Source organism: Salvelinus sp. IW2-2015, linkage group LG17 (assembly GCF_002910315.2).
Source record: "Salvelinus sp. IW2-2015 linkage group LG17, ASM291031v2, whole genome shotgun sequence".
Taxonomy (NCBI): domain Eukaryota; kingdom Metazoa; phylum Chordata; class Actinopteri; order Salmoniformes; family Salmonidae; genus Salvelinus; species Salvelinus sp. IW2-2015.
This window is the reverse complement of record NC_036857.1, coordinates 35,273,789-35,288,661: the sequence shown is the minus strand read 5'-3', so window position 1 is coordinate 35,288,661 and position 14,873 is coordinate 35,273,789. Positions and strand designations below refer to the sequence as shown.

General features: G+C 41.8%; 1 protein-coding gene across 1 annotated transcript in view; it reads left to right on the top strand.

The window, feature by feature from the left end:
• Nucleotides 1-5,435: 5,435 nt before the first annotated feature.
• The window catches only part of LOC111976655 (agrin-like), a 411,714-nt gene continuing 402,276 nt past the window's right edge, over nt 5,436-14,873 (top strand). Inside the window, exons 1-2 of the mRNA XM_070448114.1 lie at nt 5,436-6,557; nt 8,387-8,648. Of these exons, the coding sequence (XP_070304215.1) occupies nt 6,369-6,557; nt 8,387-8,648 (451 nt within the window). The 5' untranslated portion in view covers nt 5,436-6,368. The remainder of the gene's footprint in view (nt 6,558-8,386; nt 8,649-14,873) is intronic.

Below are 14,873 nucleotides of genomic sequence, written 5' to 3'. Positions count from 1 at the left end.
TTTTAGGGATGCTGACGGAAAAGGGGCAGCTGGTGAGGGTGGTCCCTCAAGAGKATTTCTCCGGCTGCTAATGAGGGCCATCCATTCCTCTGCAATATTTGAGAGACCTGATTGGCAAAAATGCCTTTCTTGCAGCTCTCAAGGTGAGTTACACTTTTACACCAACAAAGACARGTTTGTTTATGGCAATATACATGCCTATATAAGACAATTGATTTTTGTATGTAATGTGTCCTTTTTTTACTGTTTGTCTTCTGTGTGACAGCACTCTATGATGGTGTATACAAGCAGGTGGGCCACATGATTGCTGTCTGTCTMGTACATGGGGGTGTAGAGACACATTTTTTCAGAGAGGCTATACAGGCAAGTGTGTGGCCTACAGCCTCCTGTGCCAGAACTGAAATAAATTGCGGAATATGACTTCAGAGAGAATTTGGAGAAGCTATCTAACTTTATACTGTGATGGATGTTATGTTACTGTTAGTTTGCACTAAGTTTGCAAAAAAATTGGGTTGTAGTTCATGAGAACTTTTCCACATGGATTTGGTTTATTTTTGTTGGCAGTCAATCTTTAAGGGTAGTGATAATCAGTTTATTGTTTTGCTAATTTGTCCCAAAACATATTTCAATAAACAATCTAAGATCCAGTTAGCACAAACTGTTGACGAGGCACAGGAAGTGGTCATGTTGGGTCCAGTGCGATACATTCGCACATGGAGAGGGATGCCCTGGTGGAGTCAGCCACAAAGTTCTACTTAGAAAGCAGGATACGGGATGCTCTTGAGTAGTGAGTTTCCATATATCTAAGGAATCAAGTTTAGTTAAATTCTTCAGGGCAAATTCATAGACTTTTTTTGACTTTATAGATTCAAAGAGGTCTCCTGCCTTACATGAATAGACACTCAAGCCTCTTCAGAGAGGTTTTCATCTACGCTGAGAAACCTCTTTTGGCCAAAGACATAGCTTCTCTCCTCAAAGCAGAGCGTTCCCCACCTGGTACCAATCAAAGAGCAATAGAGAGTAGAGAAATATGTTTCTGGAGGGACTGACTTCTGGAGGTGGAAGGTTAGATGCAAAACCATGATCATTGAAATAACACAGCCCACGTCAGTAAAACCTCACTTAATCACTCTCACAACTGTGGGACAGCATTTTKTAGCCTTATTCTTCCATGGGCKCCCTAAGAATGTAATATATAAATTAAATCCCAAACTACTTTCACTTAGAGTATTGTGTTCTCCAACAAGTGTTATTTAGGGACTTTAATGTCCCCCCTTTCCTTTTTAACACATACCCTTTAACCATGGAGAAGGTTTCATTTTCACTTCGGGGGGCTTTAGCATTCCTAGGCTGGGATTGCCAGTGGAGCCACAGCTACAGTTCTCTCTGCTACCGCACGGCAAGCACTACCGGAGCACCAAGTCTAGGTCCAAGAGGCTTCTAAACAGATTCCACCCCCAAGCCATAAGACTACTGAACATCTAATCAAATGGCTACCCAGACTATTTGCTGCTACTCTATCTATGCATAGTCACTTTAATATCTCTACCTACGTGTATATATTACTGACTGCACTCAGCATTGGCGGAATACAAAGTGAAAAAGTAGTGAATTGGCACATTGCAATGCGGTGGTGTGATATGAATGATGTGTTGTTCGAATTACGTCCTGTGCCTCCTCCCCGCACTCGCCCTGAGGTKCMTGTCATCAGCCCGGTGCCACCTGTACTGGCCCCACGCATTCGGCCTCCAGTGCGCCTCCCCAGTCCAGAGCTTCCGGCGACAGTATCATACTTAGGCAGGCTGTTTTCCYCCTTAGTTTTTGGGATCTTGATTTTCTTAGTTGCTGTATAGCCTGCAGAACTTTATGTTCGTCTTGTATTTTGTTGGGTTTTGGTGTTCATTTTATATAAAAGTAAGATGTTCGGCTATCACGCTGCACCTTGGTCTCATTCCAACAACGGACGTAACACATAGATTGTTTGTAGTTCTTAACATTGATACAACTGACAGGTGTTGCTTGACTGTAAATTGGGATACATGTTTTAATAACATTGGATATTTGATTGGGCTTAATGTTGAATACCTTGTCGTGTTGTGCATGCACGCCAACCAGGTGAGAATCACCTTAATGAATTGATACTTGATGTATCAGGTCTTCTCTGCTGCTTTATCAGCCTCCCCCTTGCTCACTCCAAGCTCCTCTTCATGGTTCCCTTCTGCAAGACACAATTGTGTGAAAATAAAGTGGAACGAATGGGAACCCTATTCATTTGAAGCAGTTCTGGGTATATGTCTGAAGGTATTTTAACATAAGCTTCGATGGAATATATTCAAAAAGTGAACGTGCACATTAAAGTCTACTCTGTTCGAAAGCTGACATGTAARGTTAGATGTTAGCAAAGGTTTTACAAGGTTGTCACTTGCTTTGTGYGCTTTTCTGTCTTCATGCCAATCGRGAGCTAGCGTGGCTAACGCTATCATTTAAATGAAAGCCAGTCAGGCTGAAGAAGTTGCCTACCTTAAGTTGTTTTGCATAAATACAAGGCTTTGGGCTAAAAACGTAACTCAAAAACATGTCCTGCTTCAGTACTATCCGATAAGTCACATTTAGGTAGCTTGTCTTCCTTAAGTCAATGATAACGCAAAATAAAGACAATAGTCCAAAAATCAAGAACTGCCAGGGTTTTGAGCATCTCCTTTGTCTAGTCTATGTATGCCTGGCCCTGCATGCAAGCAACAATCTTGCTAGTATGTAAGTTAATTTACCTTGATAGTATTAACACAGTCCAATGTGTTTCCGTGGCTGTTATAGTTTACATGTTTTTCAGCAGGGCTTTTAGTAAAACAGAAGACGGTGCCATTCACTGCATCTAGCAGTATGACCGGGCAAAGTTTGAGGCTAACTATATGATATAATATGGCCGGGGTTCGAGGCTACCGACGTTAGCTAAATTAGCTAGCAAAATATCTGWCTTAGCTTATGCTAAGCACTGCTGATCCTGGTGCTAGATTKATMTTAGCTGAATTTTATAGCCAGTGACTGAGTAAATGGTCTGAATACTTATGTACATATTTCAGTTGTTTATTTTGGTATTGTGTMTATAAAAAATACAATTTATTCCATTTTAGGCTGTAATGTAACGATGTGGAAAAAGTCAAGGGGTCTGAATACTTTCCAAATATACCATATAACCACGGTGGCATTGTGCATTATTTATTGTGAGCTGCACAGTGAGGATATCACTTAAATGTTGCGGTATGTAGAGCACCAAGCAAATGGACTTTTCACAACTCATATACCGTCAACATTTCTGTCACGTATACTCCCTCTCCGGCCTCTAGGTCATCAGGCTGCTGATTATCCCACACACCTGTCACCATCGTCAAGCGCACCAGCGCCMCATGACACTCACCTGGACTCCATCACCTCCTTGATTATCTTCCCTATATCTGTCACTCCCCTTGGTTCTTTCCTCAGGTGTTATTGACTCGGTTTCCTGTCGGTGCGTTGTTTGTGTTTCGTGTTCATTGTTTTGTTGATTTAAACACTCACTCCCTGTACCTGTACTTGACTCTCAGCGCACTCGTTAGCATTTCACTGAATGACAATARGGTGATGACATATAGGAATAAACCAAAATCACTCCTGTTAAATAAATAACCTGCTTTTATATAGACCTTTGCATACCTTTCGTCAGTTAATATCACAACTCAAGTCTTTGTTTSCAAAGGACCCATAGTTGAATCGGTTCAAACTTCTCCAGCTGCACAAACCTTCCTCGTGTGTAAAGTCATCACTCACAAGATGTTTCAAAGGGAGAAATAATAATACATACACATACATACTGTCAGGTGTATGTGTGTTGTTTTACTCCAGAGGTATTGCTGAAGAGCAATTCGAACAACACATCATTCATATCACACCACCGCATTGCAATGTGCCAGTTCACTACTTTTTCACTTTGTATTCCGCCAATGCTGAGTGCAGTCAGTCTACAAAGAAACACACTCATAAAAAACTGACATTGGAGCAAAGAGAGACCAGCTACAAAAGGGGCTATGAAAATGTATTCCCTGAGTTGACTGCTTGTTAATGCCTATGTACTTTCTGGGGTGTTTGTGTTGAAATATTTGTGGGACAAGGAGTGCTGTCAAAAGACAACTGGTGGTGGAGAGAACATGATTCTTCATGTGATTTGGAAAAAGTTCTCAGCCTAAATAGATGTTCCTCGTTTGGCTACAGACATTCCTGCTGACAGTGTAGGTCACTGTAGTATCTTTTTTATGGTGGGCTGTAGTTTTCCCTTTTTTTAAACATATAAKACATACATATACAGATGCACACAAACATCCACAACATCACTGCTGCCTAGACCCACCTGCTCACATCTCCAGGGCCCGCATCTCTCTACGCCACATAGCCTCAAACTGCACCATCTTGTTTCTSTCTTTCAACATTTAGATAATAAAGCATTTGACCTTTCCATTGTGTTAACAATMGTTGATTTTCAGCTTAAGTAGACGTTTTTTCAAGATGATTGACGAGAAAAGTATTGTCCAACCCATCGGGTATCTCACCTCATATGCCATATCTTGAAATATACAGACAGATGGATTAAAAGTYCATTTACATTGTAATACTTCTGACAGCCAAGTTTCTAACTCTGCCCATAACATTTGGACATTAGTTTCCCCATTGTGCTGTAAGTGTTAGAAAACGTATAAGGGCAAAAGGTTTTCCTAACCATGTGACCTGARCAGGAAAAACCCTGGCTGTAGCTATAACTATCAGAGACTTTTTCCAGAGGTTATTCAGGAACATTGTCCTCTGCTGTCTACCTTCTATTTTGCAGATGTGAAAATAAAAAAAGCACTATAAAGATGACAACATTAATTGAATTCCATATTACATTTTAGTTATCTTTTCATCAATCTATGTGCAGGCTGCCCCGTGTTGGCATACAGTTGTACTTTTTGATCWTAGGTGTGCAATTCAGGTCACACGCATGGCTGCAGCTGGTGATAATTACCTGTGCTCAGTTCTTCATCTATCAGATACGATCAGTGTTGCCAAKTTAGTGACTTTGTCGCTATATTTAGCGAGTATTCAGACCCCTCTAGCGACACATTTAAAAAAAAAAAWMCGACAAATCTAGCGACTTTTTCTGGTGTTAWTGGAGACTGACGTGAAAGCACGTATCGMTCAATTGAAAAGTAGCCTTATCTAMCTGCAAAAGGAGTCACTTTACCAACATGAGAACGAACTAAAAGGGAGTTCTTGGTTTTATCCATTGAGTTACAGCAAAGTAAATTGTGTGCAGAATTGGGATGTGGCCATTGGCATAGATATTTAATTAAARAAAACAGCAAACACTGCTTGCACTCACTTTTCAGAATGCGTCCTTGGATTGGGATGGATAATAGGCATTCAGAAAAAGGGTAGGCCCAAGGGTTTATTAAGGTGCTAAATTAGTAGTCCTAGTGCAAAATTGTGTTTTGTTATGGCAAAGAAGGGTACAATCAAACTATAGGCCTATCATGCTGCGTTCTGTTCGTTCCTGATGTTGACATTTTAATTGTGAATAGGCTTACTTTCAAGATTTACACAAAACGGGGAAGGGCAGCAGAAATACGAGGTAAACCATGAACAAATCTCTACAAATATCCTATTTTCGAGAGCGCATCGTAAACTTGACATTTTCCTCGTATAGATTGACGGGTAGGCTATTTAAAATGACAATTTGTGAAGCGTGGAAATGTACGCAGTGACCCATTCCTAACAAAAGGGACATAATGGTAGCATTTACAGATGTTGATCATGGGAAATCTTTAAAAAGATKCATAATATGATTGCTTAGGAAAGGTCTACTTTATTGCCAGTTCTGGACTGTTTCTAAATGTTTATTTTACTATTTGTTTAGATTAGGCTATGGCTATAACTAAACAATWTAGGCATAGACTACTTCATTGTCACAGTGCAATTCCTTTTTGGTGCTACACTTGTTCTATTGGACGCGTCATTTCTCCGAAGGGTGGCGTTTTACACCACTTTTGGCAGCTTTCCTGAAAACGAAGGTCCCCTTCACCAGTCGTATCAGCAATTCAGACTGCATGCAAATCAGAAGGGTGATTGTGAAAGAATCGAGAGAGAACCCTTTTCTCTCCCAGCCGGCAGCTTGGCTCGCACACGCAGTAGATGCATGAGTTCTGGCTGAAATTTGGCGCTTCGTGGTCAATAGGGAAATTAGAAYCATTATTGTAACCGAAATAGCGAGTAGGCTATTGTTGCAACATCAATTTGTAGGCTACTTTGCGTCGCAGAGATTTAATTTRGTCCGCAACTTTTTGTTATCCGTTTTCGTGACCATGGGTTCACAACAAACTCACTTGTACGGGTGGGCATTGATGATAGTCGCGGTTTTCTGTCAACGGGGTCATGAAAGTTGCCCGGAGAACGATTTGGAGAAAAGGGAAGAGGAGGCCAACGTGGTTTTGACTGGCACCGTTGAAGAAATCATGAACATGGACCCAGTGCACAATACATACTCTTGCAAGGTAAGTCTGACTGTACTGGCGTGAGTTGATAGATTTCTGTTGAATGAGGTTGCTGCTGTAACCGTTGGTTACAAAGTAACATAGTCGTGTTGAAAACGTTACAACGTATCACATGTTTGTTTAAGTAGGGTAGGCTTACATGTAACTCCAAAGGGCACCTGTCAAATCAGAGCCAATACCAGCCCACTTTTCTTCCAATGTCATTTTGAATATTTTGTTCATTTGTGGTCATTCGAATCAGTGCATCGGTTTTAGTAGGCCTACTCGTACATTCGCAAAGCTTAAAATAAAGGCAWTAGTTGAACAAATAAGTAACAAAATCGCCCCTTTTAATTAACGAGTTTTTTTTACGTATTTTAGGATAATAAACCCTTTTATACATACATAGGGAACACYAAGATTTGTATTCAAAGGGAAGGTCAATTGAGCTCTAATGATTGAAATACTTGAATTAGCTATACGGCGTTACATTTGCGGTTCTTCAGAAGACTTTCTTTATTTATAGGCATGAGGTAGTATTTGACAATTACCTTGTCACAGAGCACAACACTAAAGAACCATATCTTACGTGTTCCTTAAAGTTTTTACSATCTAACCATCAATTATACCGCTACTGGACGTACTGCCACCTAATCATCTCAAACATGCTGTGAACCACCTGCCAGTGCCCTTGACCGACCTCCTGCAAACTGCACCCATTTGTATAGTCAGTGGTTCGTTTTGTGGTATGTTGAAAACGGTATGCATCTCTCTGGAAGCAATAAACAACCTTTTTTTTGCAAACGTAAAGATAAAAATACACAATGAATATTTTGCGATCTTGTGTTATCCCTAACTCCACAGACACCACAGACGAGAGGCTGGAAGCAGCATGGGGTCAGCCACAAAGATATGCCCCWGCAGCAGGTTATGGGTTAAAGGGCTTTGCTCTAGGGCACAATGGCAGTAGGTTGCACCTGAGATTCTGATGCATTGGTTGCAAAATCATGTAGTAATGTGTACTGTTAACTGATAGATTAATACATATTCAAATGGGTGCGGGAAAAGCGTGATGTGCTGCATTAAGATTAAAAGGGCTGCAAACAAGATATTCCAATGTAGCCTAATTTTGAGCGATATACAGTAGCATATTCATACACCTGTGAAATCCATGACCGTAGTGCTCACAGAAGCCAATCCTGCTATTAAAAKTCCGCCACAAACCCCTCCGCATTGTCTATCGTTGAGAAATTCCTTTGGTCATTCATTGTAAAAAAATAAATAATAATAAAATGTTTTAAAGCAGTAGCAGTCGGCGCTCTGCAACCTGCTGTTTGGTCTATGGTTCCTTGGCTCATGATTTGGGATGTAGATAAGTTGTCCCATTTTGGGATCTGGACCACCAAATGAGAGCAGCCCATGAAGTGAAATGAAAACCTACCAATGCATATGCAAAATCTTCTGTTGCAAATAAGGTTATGGTTTAGGAGATGTAGTCCAGGAAAGTAAGTCATTATTCAAKCCTGTTACTCTCTGATGTATACAATTTGGCCCTTTTTGAATTTGTATTACAGGAAGTGCTTTGGAGAATAAGTCCCTGCAATAACTTAGATTAGTCCTGGAGTCCAGGCTGAAATCTATTTGTTTGACTAAAATGATTGCAAAATACTTTTGCTATTAAATGTTTGCTTAAAGTTAGACTGCAAAATGACATCACAAACCATATGACAACTTTCCACTTGCAGACATCATATCCTGTTTATGATGCCATCTTGTTCAGTCTACCGTTAAAGTTACAGCCTCAATGAAGAGCTAAACCCCCACTGTCTTTCTCCATGGCCTTGGTAAAGGTGAGGGTATGGCGGTACCTGAAAGGAAAGACCATGGTCAATGGCGAGGTTCTTTTGGACGGTGGCAACAAGGTGATGATTGGTGGCTTTGGGGACCCTGAGGTCTGCGACAACCAGGTTGCCACTGGCGACACGCYCATTTTCTTTGTCAACCTGGCTCCGGAGTTCATGTGGCCAACGCACAAGAATGAGCTGATGCTCAACTCCAGCCTGATGAGGATTACCCTGCGTAACCTGGAGGAGGTGGAGCACTGTGTGGACGGTAAGCCGCCATTTTGTTGTCTCCTCTCTGTCTCAACAGGACTGTATGGAATAGACACCCCATCTCTAAGTGTCCCATCTAATATGGCTGCAAGTGCCAGCCAGGTGAACTGAATGTGTTGTTGCTAAACCTCCACACATTAGCCCGAGAAGAGTCAATTTCCTGGAAATTGAAATACAGGTYTTTCTGGAGTGATTATTTTAAGGTTATTCTGACAGTTGTATTGGGCAGTCACATTGTAAAGCCAGGGATCACAATCCCTGCTCTCATGCATCACAAGTAGGTGGTGTCTGAAATGTCATAGCTGTAGGGTTACACCCATAACTCTGTTTCCCAGTACTCAGACAAATTGGGACACCTGAGTCATCTGAGCATGTTGGTTGTCATGGTGAATGTGGTGCGGCCTTTCACTGGTCTGTTAGCCCTCAAGGAGGTAGACAGTGTCCCCTTTGATGAACACCTTCAGAGACAGTAAATGACCTCCCTGAGGCTTGACCCCTGACCTTTGACCCTTGTCAGTGGGATGTTTTATGTAGTCAGGGGAGCTCCATAAGTCTTTTTACATAAAACCCGACGCTTTGAGTTATTTACTGGGGATGACATTTCTCACACTCTTTTAGCAGTTGACCGTTATGTTCACACCACTGTRAGTGGAAAAGCCTTGGTGCCATAAAGAGACAGCCTTTCTCATTTTATCTAAGCAGAGGCAGAGTCGGGAGCAGGTGGAAACTGAAGTGGAGAACGAATGAATAGATCAGATTGTCTGCACTAGAGAACATAGTTTGAGGAGCTTCCTGAGTTTGGGAGAAAAAAAGGACACAAATAATCAATTTTAGCAAGCCGCAGCTGTAGATACRGGAAACGGCCCCACTGCAATAAGAGTTAATTGAAAAGGTTTGCCTCTTCTTGGTATTTTTTTGTAGAGAACCCATTTGTCAGCCACTGTAAGAAGACCCATACCTGTGACTAATGAGTCTGTGACTATGCCCCTCTCTGACCTCTGTGCCYTCAAGCCTGGCTTGTTGCTGTTCAGCTGGTGCTTGACAATGCTGGTCAAAGTAAGACTCCACGGCCTTCATAAGAAGGCCTCAAATACCAGGGAAAACAGTCGGTGCATGACTCATTCGTGGTAGCAGGTGATTCCMATGGTCACAGCTTGCTTATAGTGTTTGGTTGAGTTTGGCACACACAAATGTATTTGCTTGTCTGTCTAAGCAAGAAACACTGTACTGRTAACCTTTTATTTTTTTTGTACCTTTTTTACGTTTCATTTGARATTTTACCTTGTTGCGAAGAGGGGAGTTTCTTCGCTCTAGCAACTACTATATAGATCTAGAATGTGTCCTTTTTTGTTGTGGGTGCCTTGTGTTTGAAGAGGTTCTTAGCATGGCCAGAGGAGCCCAATATTTCACATAACCGGCTAGAGGGCCTAGTGTTAGGTATGCTACTGCAAAAAAAAAAAAAAAATGTGTGGACTAGTGAAGAGAGAACATATGCTTTCGTGTCCTGTTTCAATGAAACCGTACGAAACTTTTCAAGCGTTATTCAAGTTAACTTGCAATMTATTTGAAATTGTAATATATTGCATTGCTGTACACTTATTGCAGTGCACTGACTTGCTTGTGGGGCATAGTACTTAACCGGGCCTCTCGTGGTTAGATACAAATCCAGATGAGTTTTTTTTCGGGACCCATTTCAGCCAGGTGATTGGTTGGCATTCCTCTGAAGAATGAGCTCTGAGGCTTCAACGTTTTTAATTAAGATAGTCAATTTGGATCCCATCCTCTGTGAGCAGCCGACCACCCATCGAGAAGACTGGGGACGTTAGTACAGTCGGACAAGGCTCTACCTGCCGCTGCACTCAGTGTATCCTCTTTCTTCCCATTCTTGACATTTCCACAGCTAGGAGAGACCCAGGAATGCCTGGGGAGCTAGGTGGGGAGGAAAGAGAGTCTTTGTGTAAGGGGAGAGAGGATGAGTGGAAAGAGCGAGGAAGAGACGGTGAGGAAGTTCTTTGTTCTCGTGTTGACTTGGAATGCTGAGGATGTATGTTTTGCTTGGCATCTCATGGTCGGGAAGTGCTACTAAAGCTCCATGGTGTAGCTAGATGCCTGGAGGCATCATGTTTCGCACTCGCTCCGCAGCGCTTTAGTGCCGCAGCACGGGCCACTCCAAAACCTTGCACAGGCTCATTCAAGAAATGCTTTTATCTCGCTAACAGCAGCCCCGCCCCCCCAAAGGAGTGTTTACAAGACCTCTGTAAACACCCGGCGCTATTACAAACACAGCTCCATATTTGACCCGCTCCCAACGTGTTATCTCTGTTTACTGGGCCCTCAAAGGCAATTTAGAGACTGAATTAAGAAAAAAGGGCAGAATGTACGCTACCGTTCAAAAGTTTGGGGTCACTTAGAAATGTCCTTGATTTTGAAAGAAAAGCACTTTTTTTTACCATTACAATAACAGCAAAATGATCAGAAATACAGTGTAGACATTGTTAATGTTGTAAATGACTATTGTAGCTTGAAACGGCAGAATTTGAATGGAATATCTACATAGGCGTACAGAGGCCCATTATCAGCAACCATCACTCCTGTGTTCCAATGGCATGTTGTGTTAGCCTTTAAAAATGATAAACTTGGATTAGCTAACTGATTATTAGAAAACCCTTTTTCAATTATGTTAGCACAGCTGAAAACTGTTGTGCTGGTTAAAGAAGCAATACAACTGGTCTTCTTTAGACTAGTTGAGTATCTGGAGCATCAGCATTTGTGGGTTAGATTAGATTACAGAATCAAAATGGCCAGAAACAAAGAACTTTCTTCTGAAACTCATCAGTCTATTCTTGTTCTGAGAAATGAAGGCTATTCCATGGGTGAAATTGCCAAGAAACTGAAGATCTCATACAGGCTGTGTACTACTCCCTTCACAGAACAGAGCAAACTGGCTCTAACCAGAATAGAAAGAGGAGTGGGAGGCCCCGGTGCACAACTGAGCAAGAGGACAAGTACATTAGAATGTCTAGTTTGAGAAACAGACGCCTCACAAMTCCTCAACTGGCCGCTTCATTAAATAGTACCGGTAAAACACCAGTCTCAACATCAACAGTGAAGAGGAGACTCCGGGATGCTGGCCTTCTAGGCAGAGTTGCAAAGAAAAAGCCATATCTCAGACTGGCCAATAAAAAGAAAAGATGAAGATGGGCAAAAGAAGACAGACACTGGACAGAGGAAGATTAGAAAAAGGTGTTATCGATAGACAAATCTAAGTTTTGAGGTGGTCGGATCACAAAAAAGAATGTGAGACGCAGAAAAAATGTGAAGATGCTGGAGGAGTGCTTGATGCCATCTGTCAAGCATGGTGGAGGCAATGTGATGGTCTGGGGGTGTGTTGGTGGTGGTAAAGTGAGAGATTTGTACAGGGTAAAAGGGATCTTGAAGAAGGACGGCTATCACTCCATTTTGCAACGCCATGCCATACCCTGTGGACGGCGCTTAATTGGAGCCAATTTTCTTCCTATAACAGGACAGTGACCCAAAGCACAGCTCCAAACTATGAAATAACTATTTAGGGAAGAAGCAGTCAGCTGGTATTCTGTCTGTGCTGGCCACTCCATTATAGTCACCGGATCTCAACCCAATTGAGCTGTTGTGGGAGCAGCTTGACCGTGTGGTAAGTAAGAAGTGCCCATCAAGCCAATCCAACTTGTGGGAGTTACTTCAGGAAGCATGGGGTGAAATCTCTTCAGATTACCTCAACAAATTGACAACTAGAATGCCAAAGGTCTGCAAGGTTGTAATTGCTGCAAATGGAGGATTCTTTGACGAAAGCGAAGTTTGAAGGACACAATTATTATTTCAATTAAAAATCATTATTTTTAACCATGTCAACATCTTGACTATATTTCCTATTCATTTTTCAACTAATTTCATGTACGTTTTCATGGAAAACAAGAATTTCTCAGTGACCTCAAACTGTTGAACAGTCGTGTATGTATGTACAGTTGAAGTCGGATGTTTACATGCACCTTAGCCAAATACATTTAAACTCAGTTTTTCACAATTCCTGACATTTAATCCTTGTAAAAAATCCCTGTCTTAGGTCAGTTAGGATCACCACTTTATTTTAAGAATGTGAAATGACAGAATAATAGTAGAGAGAATGATTTATTTCAGCTTTCATTTCTTTCATCACATTCCCAGRGGGTCAGAAGTTTACATACACTCAATTAGTATTTGGTAGCATTGCCTTTAAATTGTTTGTTTAACTTGGGTCAAATGTTTCAGGTAGCCTTCCACAAGCTTCCCACAATACTTTGGGAGAATTTTGGCCCATTTTTCCTGACAGCTGGTGTAACTGAGTCAGGTTTGTAGGCCTCCTTACTCACACACGCTTTTTCAGTTCTGCCCACAAATGTTCTYTAGGATTGAGGTCAGGGCTTTGTGATGGCCACTCCAATACCTTGACGTTGTTGTCCTTAAGCCATTTTGCCACAACTTTGGAAGTATGCTTGGGGTCATTGTCCATTTGGAAGACCCATTTGCGACCAAGCTTTAACTTCCTGACTGAATGTCTTGAGATGTTGCTTCAATAGTATCCACATAATTGTCCTTCCTCATGATGCCAATCTATTTTGTGAAGTGCACCAGTCCCTCCTGCAGCAAAGCATCCCCACAACATGATGCTGCCACCCCCGTTCTTCCCCCTTTATCCTCCAAACATAACAATGGTCATTATGGCAAACAGTTCTACTAATGTTTCATCAGATCAGAGGACATTTCCTCCAAAAAGTATAATCTTTGTCCCCATGTGTAGTTGCAAACCGTAGTTTGGCTTTTTTATGGCGGTTTTGGAGCAGTGGCTTCTTCCTTGCTGAGCGGCCTTTCAGGTTATGTCAATATAGGACTCGTTTTACTGTGGATAAAGATAGTTTTGCACCTGTTTCCTCCAGCATCTTCACAAGGTCCTTTGCTATTGTTCTGGATTGATTTGCACATTTCGCACCAAAGTACGTTCATCTCTAGGAGACAGAACGTGTCTCCTTCCTGAGCGGTATGACGGTGCGTGGTCCCATGGAGTTTATACTTGCGTACTATTGTTTGTAGCAGATGAACGTGGTACCTTCAGGCGTTTGGAAATTGCTCCCAAGGATGAACCAAACTTGTGGAGGTATACAATTTTTTTCTGAGGTCTTGGCTGATTTCTTTAGATTTGCCCATGATGTCAAGCAAAGGGCACTGAGTTTGAAGGTAGGCCTTGAAATACATCCACAGCGACACCTCCAATAGGCTAATTGACATCATTTGAGTCAATCGAAGCTTCTAAAGCCATGACATAATTTTTCTGGAATTTACCAAGCTGTTTATTAAAATGCACAGTCAACTTAGTGTATGTAAACTTCTGACCCACTGGAATTGTGATACAGTGGAATATTCTGTCTGTAAACAATTGTTGGAAAAATTCCTTGTGTCATGCACAAAGTAGATGTCCTAACCGACTTGCCAAAACTATAGTTTGTAAAACAAGAATTTTGTGGASTSGTTGAAAAATGAGTTTTCATGACTCCAACKTAAGTTTATGTACACTTCCGACTTCAACTGTATGTATGTATGCGCACCCATCTCATAATCCATTGCGGTGGCCAAGCATAAATATGCATTTAGTCTAGATCTGAAAATGTGGTCGGAGGGTGTGACACAATTTGCGGAGCCTCCAGAGGCATGAAGAGGCCAATAAAAGCTCCATTCTGCATCCCAAATTTTTTGCAACATTGAAGGTCCCCAATAACACAGTGGCCTTAATTTTTAAATGGAATAAGTTTGGAACCATCAAGACTCTTCCGCTTCCAGCCAAACTGAGCATTCGGTGAAGGGCCTTGGTCAGGGAGGTGACCAAGWACCCGATGGTCACTCTGACAGAGCTCCAGAGTTCCTCTGTGGAGATGGGAGAARTTTCCAGAAGGACAACCATCTTTGCCGCACTCCACCAATCAGGCCATTACAAAAGCACATGACAGCCTGCTTGGAGTTTGCCAAAAGGCACCTAAAGACTCAAATCATGAGAAACAAGATTTTCTGGTCTAWTGAAACCAAGATTGAACTCTTTGGCCTGAGTGCCAAGCGTCACGTCTTGAGGAAACATGGCACCATCCCTATGGTGACGCTTGTTGGTGGTAGCAAAGTACAGAGACATCCTTGATGAAAACCTGCTCCAGAGCATCCGTAC